Genomic DNA, 19,235 nt, shown 5'->3' with positions numbered 1-19,235 from the left:
AACAAAGTAATTACACTTAAATTTATTTTTTGGAAATTTAAAAGTAAAAAATCAATCATAATAAATAACAAAATGGTTAGTGTTACTTACAAACACAAAAAAAAAATCAATACTAGTTTACTTTGATATACTTTATAACATATAAACTTTTTATAGAGTCAAGTCTTTAATTTACTAACAATGCTACAACTAATCATCGTACGACTGGCCAATAAAACTACTAAAACCTTTAAAACTTATATAAAGCTTAATCAAAAACGATAAAATTTAAACTGCATAATTTAAAACACAAAAAATCAATAATCTTAATCTATAATAATCTTAATTAATTCAATAACAAAATAATTACTAAAAATAAAAAATATTACATATTATAAAAAATTGTATCATAATATAACTAGTAAACAGAAAAATAACAAAACATTACTATACCTTATTAAAATAATAATTTTATATAGTAAAATTAAAGTAAAAAAATTGAGTACTTAAAATTTATAAATTATAAATAGCTTATTTAATTTGAAAGTTAAGATTGAACACTTGTGTCATTTTTATGTATGCAAGACTTTAAATTATTTTATAAGTAATAAACCTTACAAATACTTAGAGAAAAGTAAACCAGTTTTTAAGATTTAATTGATTATAGTTATATAGTTAAAAAATTAAAAATTTGATAGTGTAAATGAAAATTTACGAGCATAAAAACTTAAAAATAAATTATAAAGCTTAGTGTAGTAACTAAAAAATAAAACTTTATAAAAACATAAAATTCTATATAATTTAATGTTAATCACTATATGTGTATTTTTATGCTGTCTTAACATATATATTTGGACCTTATAGTTAATAATTTTTATTGTGTAAGAAATTTTTTTTATTACAGTTTAACTCTAAATAATCATAATGAAACAGAAAATTACTTCAAATGTATATATTTTCCAAAGTGATTACTAAGTAAAAAATAATAGTTTGGTTCAGTTGATGAAAAAAAATTATAAGTTTTAGACATACGAAACTAATAATAATTGAATTAGACTGTAAAGTTTTACTTTTTTTTCAACCAAACTTATAAAAAGGTATAAGCTTCAATTATATCAGTGTAGTTTTAGTACAATAAAAGACTAAATACGATTAATTTACACACATTTAGTTTGTAAATACAGTAGTCTACAGCTTGAGTTGGCACTTTGTATACAGCCCAAACAAACGAAATTAGCAAAATTCTGGTCTAATATAAATCATATTAGAACAGTGTCTTCGCAAGTCTATATTATTTTATAATGCTTTTTTTATAAAGACTTTTGAAAAATTTTATTTTTGCTAGTTAGGTACTATTATATTATTTCTTGATTCAAATTAAGTGTTTTAAAAAATTAAAAATATTTTATCTAAGAAAAAAACATCCCAAACTTTATAAAAGAAGACTGGAATCTCAGAAATAATATAAAAGCATCTAGTTTTAAGTTAATAACGATTCTACTATTAACTACTTTCTTAAAATAACTTAACTCTAGAATAATTTTTTATAAACTGTGTTTTAATTAATGAAAATAAATGGTTTGAAGGTGGTCTGCCTTTTTTATATAAGAAGTTGGACAGATTTGAATAGTTTGAACATACAATGAAATTGGTAAAAAAAAAAAAAACAAAGAAAAAAGCTGCCTCAACTAGTTAAAAACAAAAAAAAAATTCAGAGTTCTATCGTTTTATTTAAAAAAATCTGCTCTTTAAAATAGAACTTTTTTTTTGTTTATAAAGCATTGAGATAGCATTTTTTTTTGGGGTTTCTTTTAACCAACTTCATTGTGTTTTAATTATTAATTAATGTAAAGATACTAATATAGTTTAAAAATATATTTTGTATGCTCATTATTTACGAAATACTTTTATAATTTTAATATATCTGTTTAAAATACGATTAAGTTTGGTTATTGGGTGATAAAAAAAGTTTTTTTTAAGTTTAAAAAAACTTTCTACTTGAAAACAATTTATTCGTCAAAAATTCCGAACTCAAACCGCAGTACGAACTCAAGTAGCATACTACAGTACTAAGTAAGCTGTTTAATATTGAATATCTATTATGGTACAGTAACTAGTAAACTGTAAATGTTTTAATTAACTTATTTATTCAAACTTTACACTATTCTTTGATACTTTGTATTTGGTTTACTTAAAAAACTTATTGAAAAACTTGACACTTTGATAAATGCTATAAACTATAAAAAGAGTTTTAACATATAAATTTAGCCATGTAAAGGGAGAGAGCTAGTTGATGCGATATCTCGCAACACCATGGGAGAATTTTCATTAGAATAAGATGGAGGAGCTTCTACTAACGATGTTTCACTCACTATGCTACCTCTCACTACAAAGCTTCGTTGAAAGCATCTACAAATTTTAGTTTAAAAAACATATTGTTTTAAAATAGATTAAATTTTAATATACAAAACCTTTTTGTAAACTTTAAAAATTTTTAAGTACACTATTCTGAAAAAAATTACGCTATTCTTATTCTCAAATATAAAACACTAAGTAATGAACTTTAACTTATTTAAAACTTCTTCCTTCAAAACTTTAAAATACTTAAAAACTTAACTTATAAACATTGTCTAAGAACTAACAAACATTTACAAGTAAGTTTAAAAAAAAAAAAAGTAAACTTTTTATCAATTTTATAGCAGCTGATTTAGTAGTTACTTTCAATTAATCGAAGTTTTCCTTACGTAAAATTTTAGAGAAAGGCAACCCGTAACATTAAAATTAACTTTAAAAACCTGCAATTAAGTTGGTTGTTTTCATCACAATGACATTTGTACAAATCATCATATGTCGGAGGATCACTGTATGAGAGCACGTTTCCCTGGTCACGATTTGTTTGTAGTCTTATTATAGGAGGCAAAGACCTCTGGTTCTCTACTGTTGATGAAAAATACAAAATTTTAAACTAGATAAAAAAATAAGATTTTTTGTTTGTATATTTCTTACTGCTTGATGTTCTGATAAAATTTTATTCTTTAACACGCTTTATTAAATCATAATTGTCAATTATTTGGAAAAATTTCTATGAGATTTAATAGAAGCTATTATAGTGCAGTAAATTTTAAAATAATTTATTTTGAAATAGAGTATCTTTAATTGAATTTGTTATTAATTGTATCTAAAATTAAGTCCAACTTAAACATCAGAGTAGTTTTTAAAACTTACAATTCATTCTATGAACTCTGCTTCTTCTAAAATGATGACTGTACACAATATGTCGCTTTAACAAGTGCCTACTGAATAATATAACTATTGCGACAACTAAAAATATAAGAAGACCAGTCACCATCATCTGCTGCGATTCATCCAATCTACGGTAATCTAATGTACAAAATAGATTTATTATAGGTTATGTGTAATCAAACTTTTAACAAGGCGAAAAATTTACAAAAAAAGGTCATTGTGTATATATAAAGGAGTAGAAATTAAGTTATTACTTTACTTTTTGTAATAATCTTAATTTGAAGTATGCACATGCATGGTTGCCACTGATCAAGCTGAGAAAAATTTCCTGACTTTTCCTGACTTTTTACAAAAATTTTCCTCACTTTTCTAAATCAAACTCTTAAATTAAACTTATTCTAAAATACATAATCTAACACTTGAAACTATATATAGCTTTTAATCTAATTTTAATACAGGTAATAAACAACAGTTTTTGCTGAATTCTATCATCAAACTTCCAGTACAACACTTAAACCATCTGTGTATGATTGATGTTTGTAATAAACAGCTCTATCAGCAAAATACTTGTATTATTACCTTATAAACACAGCTTGTCTGAAAAAAGACACAATTTTTTAGCATTTCCTAGCATAAATTTATCTAGATATACAAACGACATATAAGGAACTTTTACAATTAAAACCTTGAATTAATAACGAACTTTCACAACTAAAATCTTAAAACAATAACGAACTTTTACAGTTAAAACATCAAAACAATAAAGAACTTAATAAAATATTGTTTTTTTAAATGTATGTACTAAAATTTATCTTCTCAGTTTTTTTATTAGCACTTCAACCTCTTCATCAAATGAAGATATGGTTTCCTTCATCTGAACTGCATTCCGCTTCATTTTCTTGGCAGTTAAAATCATTTGCCTCATTTTATTTAAATCGCTCTCATCTGCTGCCCCTACACTTGTTAAAGAGAATCTTTACTCTAAATCAAGCCACAACTTATAGGCTTCATTTCTTTTCTTTTGGCACTCATTTATTTTTATATTCATTTATAAAATATTTACTCTTATCATTTAGTATAAAATTTGTAACATTTAAGTTATACTCTTATTTACTTTAAAAACTTAAGTTACTCTACAAAAAATACAAATAATAAGTAAACTTAATCTTGGCAAATACCTCTCTTATAACTTGTTTTATAAACTTAAACAACTTTGAAAAAATTATAAAGAGGTAAAGTATACACATTAAATTGTTACATAAAATACTAAACTAGCTGCTTAGTTGTAAGGAACTCAATTATTTACTTAAACAAAAACCACTTTGATTCTAAAATTATGCTAGATAAACTTTTGTGCATATATCACAATTTCACTATGGAAGTGTCCTTGCTACAGATCTTCAATACTAAAAAGCTTACAAAATCTGCTTGTTCAAGTAGGGTACTTGTTCAATATGTTAATAGAAAATTTTTGCAGTTTTGTAAAGGTTATTTTACTAATTTATACCAGATGAAAGCATTGGAAATAAAATTAAATATTTTTATAAATTTCTAGGAAAATTTTGGATTTTTTTTCTGTATTTAAAGGACTTTTAATTAATTTTTACCATTTGAAGGCATTGGAAAACAATAAATTTTGTAAATTTAAACTGACAAAATCTGACTTTTTTTTAAATTTATCAAATTTCCTGACTTTTTTTCAAAACCCTCCATTTTTTCTTGACTTTTGTCATTTTTTAAATTTTCCTGACTTTTCCTGACCGAGTGGCAACCCTGCACATGTAATTTAAATTTGTTTTTTATTGTGATATGTTTATGTATTTACCAATATACTTAAAATAATTTAAAAAAACAATACACACCATACTTTATTCGGGGACTAGTCAAATATGCACGAAGGGTGACTTTTGCACGAAGACAACTTTGCGCAAAGGGTCACTTTGTGCGTACTTGACATCTACACACTATATTCATATGCACATAGATGGTAAAATAAATTATAATTCTGATGCCATAATACTACAGCTTCTTATGATCAATTCACTGAAGTTTAAAGAAGGTTCCAAATTAAGTTTTTACTATAATGCAAATGACCACTTAGTAGTTATTTCATTTCGCTTATGGACTTGTAGTTTTAAGTTTTGAATTTATTAAGATATATTGATTTTAATTCAGGTTATAACTTTTTAATTATTTTTAAAATAATTTTTCTTAAAATTCAATTTTCTAAAAATATTGTGATTAAATTGTGATAAAACAAGAAATTTCATCTTAAAACTTTATTTATTCTCAGCAATACGGTTTTTAAATGATATCCGAGTGTTTAAGAAATTTATGTTTTTCAACCTTTTTCAGTCTATACAGTAGACATATAAGTTAATTTTCACTAAGAGTTTTCAATCATTCAGGCATTTTTGAATTCTACATTTGTATTTATTTTGTACTATTCTTATCTTTAGGACCCTTTAATGAGGTGCCAAGATTAGTTGTTTCTTTTTTTAAATAATATATTTTAAATATGATATTTTTAAAAATTTTACTTTGAGAACTTGGGTATATTTTTAGGGTCGTCTTTTTTGTTAAGGTTTTTCAACAATTGCTAAGAAGTTTTTATCAACTCGTTTTGAAAGCAGTAATAGATAACTTGTTTTTTTTTTGTTTTATAACTGACAGGTGATTGTGATTTTTAATTTACTCAACTTGCATGTTAAAAAATTTGTTTGTTGACCAAATACTTACTACTTGTTGAAACCCTCATAAAATTATTAAGATATAAAGTTCCTAAGTATGACTTATTTGCTAACTAAACAAATACAAACAACTTGTAACTTACCTTTACTACAACAGCATTTCCTACTGACAATATCTGTACTACAATCAACAGTAGAGTCACATATAGGTGAGTAACAGGCATCTACAGTGTTGTTGTGTCCACACTTGCAAAACAAGCAATCCTTACTTCTGATAGGGGTGTACGTATCTCCTGCTTTCACCTTTATGCCTGACTTGTCCACGCAAAAACCTATAAGTTATTATTCAATTTGTTGAACCTTGTTTTGAAGTATACTTAACTTAGTCTTTTATTTCAGTTTATTATTAAACCAGGGTTGCCACTCGTTTTTTAAATTTTTTTTCCAGGTTTTTAAAAGTACACATTTTTGGGTTTATTTTTAGTTTTAGAATAATTTCTATATAAGAAACTGTATTAAATAGTATAAAAACATTAAAAAGATACTGTGAAGTTACTTTAATTGTGTTTTTAATAAAAAAAATTTTGATGATGACAAAAAAATCTTATTTATATGATAGATTTTTTGTGTCAAATCAAAATCTTACTACTGATAATGTTAGAATTATTAAAATTTCCAGGTTTTTCCTTATTTTTTTCAAAATTTCTCAAATTCCAGGTTTTTCCAGGTTATTTTTGCTTAAATTGTCGAATTCCAGGTTTTTCAAGGTTTCCAGGTAAAGTGGCAACCCTGTTAAAAATTTTTTAATTTACAATAGATCAAAAAAAACTGCTAATTATCATAGTATTATCATAGTATAGTAAAACCTTGTGTATACTGTAATATTGTTATTATTAACTTTTTCTTTTAGCTATAAAAAAGTCTTCATTTTACTCTAATTCATTTGGAATTACTTTATCAAAGTAAATTTTTATAGTTTCTTTTTCTAATCTAAAATTAATTAAATTAAACTTATAAAACTGAGTTTAATAAAGTGCAATAATACACAAACTAAAGTGCTTGAATTTTGTTTTGTTATGCAAACATAATATATCAAGCAATTTTATTAAGAAAAAAGTATACTTTATTAACAAGACCAAATAGTTCAGTGTTAAGATATATATTTCTTGTATATACTAAAACACAATAAACTAATTATAATATTAGCACATCTACGTATATAATAAAAATGAGTTCTGGTTTTCATATATACTTTTTCGTTTATCAAAAGTCGAACTTATAAAACTATAAGAATCACTTTGTTATATCATTAGTTAAAACTCATAGCAAAGATTTTAAATATGTTACTAATATTCAGTTTTAAACCAAAAATGTTAGCACAAATTTCAAAAACTAATATTATATCAACTTTAACAGGACTAGTTTATTTATACATATATTTACTATTAGTATGTAAAGTAGTTATTGGTTTTTACTTGTGTTATTATTTGACAGAAAATATTTGGCTGAATTATTTTATACTATATAAAAAAGTATTTAAAGTTCTCAGAAACTCAAGTAATCCAAAACATAAAATTTACATAAGTATAAGAAGAGATAAGAAAACTTATATTTAAATAGAAGGTTATAATGTGGATTCTGCTCAAAGATATCAAAGTTATTTTAAGCAAGTACAAATCTTTATTTGATAAAAAATATTAACTTATATTTAAGAGATGATTGTATCAAATTAAAAACAAATTTATTAAAAAGTAGTATGATATTTACAAAAAAAAGCTTAAGGTTTTTACTAAACTTACAAAAAATATTTTAAAAACTAGCCCGAGTTAGAGGCAACCCTTAACTATACTTATTTTTAAAACTTATTAATGAAACACATTCACCTGCTTCTTGAGTATGCACTCTTAACAAAACCCAAAATTCAAAAAATTCTGGTATGTATTTTTTTGCATACATGCTAATTATGATATGCTTAAGTCACTAATGTTATGAAGACTCTAAAACCCCTTTGAACACAATATTAAACACTCATTATAAACATTTTTGCTATGGAAACTATAAAAATAATCTTAATTATTGAACTTTTTAAGTAAGTGTTTTTAATAAATCTTGTAATCTGTTTTGTATCTCCCTCCTAAATTTAAGTTTATTGAATTATTGTTTAAATAACTAATAATTTTTTTTTTACAATGGATATTAACAAGAATAATAACTTTTAGCAGAAAAATAATTGCAATTTAGTTTTGAGATTAAACTAAAAGAAAATTTTCATAAAAGCTTGTAAAAGATTTATTTTAGGGGCTTATTTCAATATTTTCATTCTAAATTTTTAGGATTGTACTGCATATTTTTTAATGTTTGAGTATGTTAATTTTATTTTTTCGTTTAATTTATAAAAATTGATAAAATTAAAGAAACTAATTATTTTATTTTATTAAGAGAGTTTTATAAGTGAAACTTAAAAATACAAACTTGCATTTAGAACACAACATTTTTAGGTAAAAAGTGGGTACCCAACAGGAAAGTTACTTTTTTGAAATTAAATACAAAATTGTGTGTTTAAATCTATCCATTATTTTCATTTACTTTGTGTATATTTCTGTCAAATTAAAAACCTTCCAGATTTTGACAATTGTCCTCATCAGTTCCATCTAAACAATCATAGATTCCATCACATAAATTAGATTTGTTTAAACATGTTTTGTGACCATCACAATAGTAACCACTTGCTTTCATATGTGAGTTACAATTACTGTAAAAACATTATTTGCTACTTCAGTGACATAATTTCATATTTGTTTATAACTCAGATAATTTCTAAAGATAAAAAATAACAAAATATGTAAACAAAAAACTCTATATAAACTACTTTTCTTAGAACTCCATAATGTTTAATCAACAAAAATCATGTAGCTTTAAACAGAAATTTATTAATAATTTACCCAACTGATTTGCTACCAAACAATGTTCTAGCTTTTTCAAAAGTTAGCCTTTGATTAAAAGAAACGCTTCCATGTACATTTTCTTTGGTGTAAATATCTATTTTGAATTTTTGCTCCTCAGAATCACCAGTCCAAAGCGATATGAAATCACATGTGTTTCTGTTAAATAGTTTTATTGCATAATTATTAATATTATATATTAACATATAATATTAATACACCAGAAACTTGCTTTAAAAAAATATATATATTCTAGTCTAAACTCATTAAAAACTATACTTATAATGATTAGAATTCATATGTTATCTAATTATTGATAAAAAGAGAGCTTTTGGATTCATATTTAATTCTTAGAGCATCCATATTTTTTTACTTATAAATAAAAATTATATGTTTGATTGTTGGAAAAACAACTAAAGGTCTCTCTCTACTATGTAAAAATAAACAAATGCACTTATTATTTTTTCAATTGTATATTTGTCAAAATAAAAAAAATTCTCGTTCAAAAAGAAGAAATGTTCTATTTGAATAACTATGTTTTTAGTTTTGTTTAAGCATTGACAAGCTCTTTGAAGGACACTTAGTTTGCAAAATAAACTATTGAAAAATATAAAACATAAAATAAAGACCATAAATTGATTTTTACAATACAGTTAGTTAAGTTAAAAAATACTTTTTGAGCTTTTGGAAGTTAGTTTTTCAGACTTAATGTTTTAGTCTTAAGATCTATAAGCAGTTATGATTTAAAACTGTTAGCAACGCTTAATGCAGTTTATTTAAATTTTCAAATTAACAAAAAAAAAAAAATTTTTTTTTAATTTTTTTATTGCATTTTTGATTTTTTAAACTTTTTATATACTTGTTAAAATGTTTAAAGTGTGAAATTTCTAATACTTCTGGTAGACACATAAAAATATATCTTAAGTAGGCTTTCTTACACAAATATTAAATTAAGATATTTCTTCAACTTGAGAATAATTTAATCTTAATCACAATACTGAAGTAAAAACTGTGTATGTAATCTTTACTGGGTTTAAAATTTGTGATAAATTTTTACAAACTTAGAAAAATAAAATTCAACACTAACCTTATATTTAATCATACTTTATAGAAAATAAAAGGTAAACTACTTGGGTATTGTGAAACAACCAAGATGAATAAAAAGCATCATTGACAAACAAATGTGGGGTTACAAAATATAAATAAATAATTTATATTTTTCAATAGTGATCATAAATCTCTTAAAACCATAAAAAGTTTAAATCTACAACTTTAGTTACACCTTTTAGCTTGAGATCAATTAAAGGGTTTTTGTTCTAAAAATTGTTTAAATTTTTTATTAGAAAACAAAATCTAAAAAAAATCTAAATAATATCTTTATAAGATTTTTATCATATCGATTTTCATATTTTTTAAACAATTTGCTTAACTTTATTGAGTTTATGGGCATACAGAGGGTCCAACATTTTTTTTCACTAAATAACATAAGATCTTATGAATGATCTTATTATTATTTTCGTATGAAAGCTTGAAGTACAAACTACAAGCCAGTTTTTATAGAAGAAAAAAATCTTATTTAACTTTTGAGATATTGTAATTTTTATAAAAAGTTTCGGATACAAACGTATGGACCACAAATCACTAAAAATTTATCTTCTTCATTTTTTTAGCTAGAGACCTCAAACTTTCAGGAAAATTTCCTTTTGTAGTTTAAAAGACTTTGATTGTTGCAATTTTAAAAATTTTAGATGAAAAAATCAAAAAAATTGGTGTTTTTTTTTATAAATTTTTGGATTCAATCTTTTTAAAATTTAATAAAAGACTTTCTGTAACAATTTGAAGAACATTGCTTAAAAAATGAAGGAGATAGATGTTTAGTGAAATGGTTTTTATTTGCGATTTTAGTTTGTGCCTTCCATTAGGAACCTGTTGAGGTCACCGACTTTGATCGCTCATATCTCAAAAAATAATTTTGGTTTTTTTTTAAGCAGTTAAAAATTTGTGATAGCTCAGATAAAATCTATAAAATAAGATCAACTTGTAAAAATCAAGGTGGACCCCACTATGCCCTTAATTAGTGATTTTATTCAATATTCAAGTTTTATTTCTTTTAATATGAACATGAGAAAACTGTAATATTTAGTTTTACTTTTAATTATTAGTTTTTTTTAAATAAAATAAAAAGTAACACTTTCAGTTTTAAACACAAAACTTTTGTGTAAAAAAGGTGTAACTATTGGACAATGCATACCTATGAAAGTGCAAAAGGTTTTTTTCAAGAAAAACTAGTCCTTAAAACTAAATTGTTATAACTTTTATTACATGATTTTCACTACTTGATACAAAAATTTCATTTTTTAGTAGTTTACTTATAAAAAAAAAAGTTTTTTTAGACAGTTTTTAATTCAACTTAGATAAATTTTTAGAATTTGTTTTAGATAGTTATTAAATCAGTTTAAATTTTGACTGTTATGTTAACTTAACACAAATTAGATTTTGAAATCTTCAGCAACTTTGAGTTTTATTAGTGTTTTGTTGACTCTTGGCTTAAAACCACAATTTTAGACAATTCTTAATTTCATTTAGATGAATTTCAAGGTATAAAAATGTTATCATTATTATTTTTTTTAAAGAAAAGGTATAAATATTTTATTATTATAATTTTTTTTAAAGAAAAGCTCTGGATTCAGTTTTTTTATTTGACTAGATAAATATTAATTCAATCCTTTTTTTAAAAACTAGTACCAATTTTACCTAAATATACTCTGATATGCTTGAATTTTCGAATATGCAACATTTTTGTTTTTGTTTATATTCTTCACGCATGAATAAGTTTTTAAACAACAGTATAATTAACTAACATTGTTATATGCAGTTACATACTTTATTTCTGCTTGAAAAGGTCGCAATCTCTTGCCACCAAAACCCGTCGCAAATAAAATATAAAGTTTGCATAAATCTATTTAGTTTACTTATATAAATTTATTAAGCATTATCAAAATTCATTTCACTTTAAACTATTACTACAAATTACTCTTGCAGGGTTTCCAAATGTTGTTGGCAAATTTTATCCAGGTTTCCAAAATTTCTTCCAGGTTTCCAAAATTAATCATTTTAGAGACTATTTCTAGTCTAAAATTAAGTTTAAGGTAAAAAAAAACTGTGTAATAGTATTATGTCATTGAAAATATGTTTTAAGGCTTGTTTAAATGTGTTTTTTAATAAAAAAAATTTTGATAGCGACATGTTACTCAAGTTAGACACACATTCAAATACAAATTCTATATTTGACTTACCCCTCCATTACTCACTTTAATCTTTAAATATCCTTTTAATATTTCGTACATACAATTTAGAACATCTCCTTTTTAAGAAATAGAACATATCAAGAAAAAAAGACATTTATTGACGTCATATTGACTGTATAAACCAAATACCAGTAAAAACACCAAATTATTGGAAAAATCTTCCCATTACTCCGTTTACTCCTTAAATATCCTATTAATATTTCGTACATACAATTCAGAACATCTCCTTTTTAAGAAATAGAACATATCGAGAAAAAAAGACGATTATTGACGTCATAATCGACTGTATAAATCAAATACTTGTAAAAACACCAAATTATCAGAAAGACCCTCCCATTACTCCGTTTACTCCTTAAATATCCTATTAATATTTCGTACATACAATTCAGAACATCTCCTTTTTAAGAAATAGAACATATCGAGAAAAAAAGACAATTATTGACGTCATAATCGACTGTATAAATCAAATACTTGTAAAAACACCGAATTTCGGAAAAACCCTCCCATTACTCCGTTTACTCCTTAAATATCTTTTTAATATTTCGTACATACAATTTAAACACCTCCTCATTAAGATTTAGAACATATTCACGTCATAATCAACTGTATAAACCAAATACTCGTAAAAACACTAATTAATCATATTTATTTACCCCACTTTAACTTATTGCAGGGTTTTTAAAAGGTTTTAGCATATTTTTTCCATGTTTTAACATTTTCTTCCAGGTTTTTCTCAATTTACACGTTTTAGGGTCTAATTTTGTTTAAAATTAGAGTTTAAGGTAAAAAACGGAAGTAAAACATTTAACAATATTAAAAAGATATCTGATAGCTTCTTTAACCAAGTTTATAACTAAACAAAATTTGGAAAAAAAAGACTTTATTTGTACAATAGAATTTGGTTTCTAATCGGCATTTTATACGTAAAAGTTGTTTGAAATTAAATTTATTTTTTCCGTAATTTATGCTCAAAATTCTTTTTTTTTTAATTTCCCAAATTCCCGGTAGTTTTTTGCCGGAAAAGACTAGTTCTAAGTTTTTCTTAGTTCTTTTCAGCAACGCTGATAATTCTAAATTTGTAAGTCCGTAAACGCCTTCCAAAAACAGAGTTTTGTACACAATATAGAAACTGATATAAACTTTTTTTTATCCCGTAACTAAATTTAAGTAGTCAATTAATCTCAGCTTTTTGCATAACCGCTCTGACTTTTTTATCATACTTTTAGTTTATCACTACAGTTTTTTATTTTCGCTAGTGAACTAATTTTGGAGAATATAACAATCTGGCTTATTTACTACGGAAATGTAGAAAACATTTATCAGCGTGCAATTAGAATTTATAGATAGTGTATCAATTTATAGTGAGTAATATATGTCCAAGATTAGAAGAATTTACATGGTTATTTAATTAAATATAATTATTTATTTAACTGATTTTTTAATTTATCTTATTTTCGTGTACTTTTCGGAAAGCCTGTTAGCTAGAGAAAAAAAAAGTTTAATTAAAGCTGTAACGAACTGCAGTAGTTATTTAAATTAATCATTTTTGAACTGTCTAAACTTAAGAGAATATTTAGAGCTTGCTGTAATTATGAGTAACTAGGCTTAAGATAACTGATGCAACAGTTCATCAATGCAGTTAAAATTTAAAAATTTAGATTTATGTAGCAGTCAGTGTGTTGTTGTGTAGCTGTTAGCAGAATCTACTGAACTTATTTTGAACTTGTTTGTATTTTTTCATTGTAGGTATTGTTTAAATAGAGATTTAACATTTGTAAATGCACTTTAATTGCTTTAAATTATTTGAATTTAATTTAAACGTTGAACAGTTTATTAAGCGTTATATAGTTTAGTGTTCACTAAAAGTTTTTCTTTAATTTTTATTAACTTGTTTTAAGTCTTTTTAAAATAGATTTAATAGTTATTAGTTTTTTAATTGTGTTATAGTTTGCTGCACTAAGCTTGGTTTATAATTTAGTTTTTTTTTCTGCTAAGTGATTTATAGAAGTTTTAAAAGTTATTCAAATATTAAAATATAGATTTTGTAATAGTGTTTTGTAGTAATTTATTTGTTCTTTATGTGATAGGTAAATGGCTGAAAACGTCTTGTCTAATTTTTTTAAATTAGTGTCAATTAGAAAAAAATATTTATAAGTTAGTAATTAAAGGCAATTTTAGTTAGTAAGGTAATATTTAGTTATAATGAGTATTAGTGATAAAATAAGTGTACCACAATACACACCTTATAAAGCTGGTTTTATTTGAGATTTTTTATAAAAAATGACCAAGTCTCTTATTAATACAAAGAGGAAAAAATGCAGCTTATAAAATTAAAAATAGGTAACATTTAAGTAAATTGCTGGATACTTTTAGCTACATAGTTTCAAGTTTTAATTTTATTATATACTTTGATTTATATATTTTGATTTATGACATGTATGTTATAACTTATTAAGTATTAAGATTTTGAATTGGTCACTAGTTACTACACTCTAATTATGATTAATTAAAAATAAGAATATCAATATTAAATACTTTAGGAATCTGTTTTACGTTCACTATTATGTTCATAAATAAGTTATTGCTCTTTTATGTAAAATAATTTTAAATATTTTTATACAGTTTTTTAAACTGTTTCATGCATAAACAAAAGAGAATTTATTTTTTAAGAAATTAAATTTATATAACATTTTTTCCGAAACTTATGTAGTCTTTTTAGATATATAACCTTTTCAGGTAATCAACTAACTATTTTAAAGCTACATTAAAACGTTTTAATAATAGAAATTACAAAGAGTTTATCTATTTCTCGGTTTGTTGGGTCTGACAGGTCTATATTTATAGATGCTGCAATAAAAGAAAAGTTTTTAGAAAACTTACAGATCAATGAAAATAAAGCGTTTGATCTAACTTTAAGAAAATTGTACAAGAAACATTGGTCAAAAAAAGAAAAACTTAAATACAGAAGAAAACTTAAGTTATTATGGGAAAAAAAGTTAATATAGATATAGAAAAAGTTGACCTTTTTTTTCGAATGAAATAGTTATTTTGTTGCCATTGTATTTATAAACGAGTTTAGATTTATGTTGTAACAAATAAGTTGGTTTTAGTTAAAGATTTCAATCTTCCTATGTTTAAAAAAAGATAACAAAGTTCTATTTAGATTTGATTGTACTTAGGTATTTTAATCTTAAAATTAGTATTTTAACAGCAATGGTAGTATTTGTTTTAATATATTAACTAAATACAGATCATAATTATTTTAAACTTATTTTAACCATGCACTAGGAAAAAAAAAATTAGTAAAGTTTTATTTAAATCCATTAAAAGAAGTAACTAAAATAAAATTTTTGTAAAGTTTGTGTCAGAAAATAAAAAAGTCTACGTTTTTGAATCTTTACAAGTAAGACAACAAGAGATAAATAGAGGAAATGAATTAATAAAAAACCTGAAGTAAGTTTGTTCTCTTATCAGTAAAAATCTATAGAAAGATATAAAGAAAATGCATGATCTACAAAATGTATCTAAGTTTTTTAAGTTTTGAATTTTTTATTATTGGGATTTATTGTAAATAGACAACAAATAAAAGGTTAAAGTTAAAGCTTAAGTTTTTCTTAAGTTCATTAATATCTTTAGTGGTAGTTAATAATTAATTTATAACTTCTAATTATAACAGACTTATAGCTTTAAATTTTTATCATTTTCTTATATATACATTCGTTTTAATAGACATCAATTAGAAAACAACGACAGTTTGTTAGAAAAACCAGATAATTTTCAAGCTATTGGTTTTAGTCATGGTAGACAAAAGGATGGTGTTAGCTGTGGGATACATGTCATTGAAATATAAACAAGTAGCTTTTTTTTTAAATAGCAGTTATTCTTCCTACAGTGTTTTGACAGTTTTCTATTATTTAAGTGCTGTTGTTACGTTTTAGGCTGCCAAACAGTTTATTACTCGCTTCCCTCACCAACTAAAAGAAATACATGTAGAGACTAACAGCAAACACCTTATTTGTAAACATTTGGAAATTGCGACAAGCATTATAAAGAACGGAGGTAATACTAAGTTAAATAAAATATGAATCACTACTAAGCAAAAATAAAAAGTTGCTATTTTTATGATCAATTTATCTAGTTATACCTACTTTCAGTTATAAATCAAGACATCTGCTATCAATGCCATAGAGTCGACCCTGCTATGCACAAACAAATCAAGAATGAAAAGGTAAAATGGATTAGTAAGTGTATATTTATTTTTGTTTAATTGTCCATCAGTACTATCTTATTGTAAAAAAATAACAGTTTTTAGTTTTTTGTGTTTAAAACGTATCTATATTTTCAGTTATGATGCTCAAACTGCAAAAAATTATTTCATTTCTGTTGTCTTCCATACAATAACTCAAACGAAATATTTGAGTCTTTTGATAAGAAGAAGTGGTATTGCGCACTTTGTGGATATGTCCAAAGTTCTGACGAAGAGTGTTTTAAAGAAGATTTTTTTAACCACATACAACTTGTTTAATAGTTAATAATTACGAGATGATATTTTTTGTTTAGTTTGTTTTTGTTTATAATAAATTTTGCTTACAATATGACTGACGGTTTTTTATATGCGAAGGTGGCATTAAAATAAATGACACTCTTTAATTAGTTCAAGTATGTTACATTATTAAAAATTTATTTAAAAAAATTATTAAAAGTCTAGTACTTATGAACAATAAATTTGTATTACTACATTTTTCATTTATAATATTCCATTTTATATAATTATACACTGAAAATGCTATTAGTAAAAAACAAGTAAAAACTGCAAAAAATGTACAATAATTATAACAAAATAAAATTATGAGTATTTGGTACAAAATATTAAGAGGATATTTAAGGAGTAAACGGAGTAATGGGAGGGTCTTTCCGATAACTCGGTGTTTTTACAAGTAATTGGTTTATACAGTCGATTATGACGTCAATAATTGTCTTTTTTTCTCGATATGTTCTATTTCTTAAAGATGAGATATTCTATATTGTATGTACAAAATATTAAAAGGATATTTAAGAAGTAAACGGAGTAATGGGAAGGTCTTTCCAATAATTTGGTGTTTTTACAAGTATTTGGTTTATACAGTTGATTATGACGTCAATAATCGTCTTTTTTTCTTGATATGTTCTATTTCTTAAAAAGGAGATGTTCTAAATTGTATGTACGAAATATTAAAAGGATATTTAAAGATTAAAGTGAGTAGTGGAGGGGTAAGTCAAATATAGAACTTGTATTTGAATGTGTGTCTAACTTGAGTAACGTGATAGAGACAACTTTTTTTATCTATACCAAGGGTCGGCAAACTGTGGCCCGCAAGCTCCTTTTCAGCCAAAAATATACATTTAAAAAAAAAAACGTTATATTTGATGTAATACAAACTTACAATTAGGCTCTTAATTCAATAAATACTCTTTATTGCTCTAATATTGCTTAATTTGTCATATTTTTGATCTTAAGTAATATTTTTCTACTGATTACTAGTATTTTTTTTCAAATAAATGTGGCCCTCTAAAAGGTTTTTCTTAATAGTGTGGCCTGCGAGTAATATATGGATGCCACCCCTGATCTATACAATAGATTTTTTTGTGTCAAATCAAAAGTTTACTACTTAACATATAGAAAGCTGTTTAAAATTATAGGTTTTATAGTTAATTTTTGTTCAAAATTCCAGGTTTTTTACAAAATTTCCCAAGTTCAAGATTTTTCCAGGTTTTTTTAGCCTAAATTGTCAAACTCCAGGTTTTTCCAGGATTCCAGGGTTATTGGCAACCCTGCTCTTGTGATTAAGTGTATTATGTTATTTATCAAAAAATACAAAAATCAAGGGTAAAAAGTAGGCAAAAAATAAAATTAATTAACACAAAATGGTTTTAACTAAATAAGGCTATATTGTAATCAAGTTTTTTTTCTACACAATTTAGGTTAATTTAAATGTATTAAAATAGCTTAGAGTCTGTATAATTTAAAAACATTTGAAAAATGTCTAAAACACTAAACCTATAAATTTCAAAATTATTTTGACAACTATGTTCACTAGATGTTTAACTAAAACAATCTTTTTATAGTATTTCTGACTGCCATGGTCTTCTAGTCCTTTCTATTACAAATGTAATACATAATGTACTTTTACACATGTTTTTTGATTCATGTTTTAAATGTCTGGAAATTTACTTAATCTGGCTACTTTTGTAGGAGAATTTCAATTTGTAGACTACAAAACTTTGTTTGGCAGTCAGAAATTCTATGAAAAGATCATATTTAGCTGTACACCTAGAGAACTATCCTTTTTTGAAATTTCTAGGATGAGTGTTTTGAGAGAATTTTCTAATATTTTTGAACTAATAAAGCTATTATATATTTTTAAACAAATCTTATGTAAAACAACTTCTTTTTATCAATAGTACTTAAAGAATTACTAAATTGAAGAAACCACTTCTAAATTATCTATTTGTAAAATTAAAGTATAATGTAACTTTTTATAGCTTAAGTACAAATTATTACTCAATATTAATATGGTGTACATTATTTAATATATTACAAAACTTATAGAAATTTTCAACTAACTTTTGGTGAATAAAGTTAACACCTAAACAAGATTTTGTATCACAACATAAATTTTTGCAATTTTCATAACTATAAACTTTATCCTGTATTCGGTTTAGATGATCATCTGCAAGTTGTAATGAAGGTTTTTCAATGAAAAAACACTTTCTTTTTGATTCACAGATGTTTATTACTATACTCAAAAAGACAAGTTTTATATAGTTTGTCCAAGACATAATTACATATTGTTAGCTGAAAACAATTTATATTATATTATTTTATATTTTGTAATTTTATATGACAATTTTTTTTATCTATTGCAGAATTGCTAGTCTTAAATGGATTTTACCTTACTATATCAAATTTATTAAAAAAGACTTATTTTGTTCTTAAATATATATATTATGGTGAATGACAATTCAACGTTCTGTAATTCTGAGCTGTTGTTAATTGTTTCTCTTAATGTATGTTCTATTCTGTATGATTTAAT

At 24.1% G+C, this 19,235-nt stretch overlaps 1 protein-coding gene across 1 annotated transcript; it reads right to left on the bottom strand.

Moving 5' to 3' along the window:
- Positions 1-831: 831 nt before the first annotated feature.
- LOC145843062 (uncharacterized) lies at positions 832-18,991 on the bottom strand. The gene is made up of 7 exons (XM_082950531.1): positions 18,767-18,991; positions 8,855-9,013; positions 8,528-8,664; positions 6,056-6,244; positions 3,205-3,360; positions 2,775-2,916; positions 832-2,388 (listed from the first exon to the last, which is right to left on the bottom strand). The coding sequence occupies exons 1-7, from the start codon at positions 18,979-18,981 to the stop codon at positions 2,244-2,246; spliced, it is 1,143 nt and encodes a 380-aa protein (XP_082806657.1). The 5' UTR covers positions 18,982-18,991; the 3' UTR covers positions 832-2,243.
- Between the last annotated feature and the right edge of the window lie 244 nt (positions 18,992-19,235).

This window comes from Thalia democratica, chromosome 1, assembly GCF_965202585.1.
Source record: "Thalia democratica chromosome 1, ktThaDemo2.hap1.1, whole genome shotgun sequence".
Lineage (NCBI taxonomy): Eukaryota > Metazoa > Chordata > Thaliacea > Salpida > Salpidae > Thalia > Thalia democratica.
This window is presented reverse-complemented; position numbering and strand designations above follow the sequence as displayed.

What these genes read in the sequence shown, in the direction of transcription:
- LOC145843062 (XM_082950531.1), bottom strand. Translation starts at nt 18,981, where the DNA reads ATGTCTTGGACAAACTATATAAAACTTGTCTTTTTGAGTATAGTAATA. An exon ending in CAATTGTCAAAATCTGGAAG is followed by an intron (nt 6,245 to 8,527) that starts GTTTTTAATTTG and finishes AATAACTTATAG; the next exon opens with GTTTTTGCGTGGACAAGTCA. An exon ending in CAGAGTTCATAGAATGAATT is followed by an intron (nt 2,917 to 3,204) that starts GTAAGTTTTAAA and finishes TTTCATCAACAG; the next exon opens with TAGAGAACCAGAGGTCTTTG.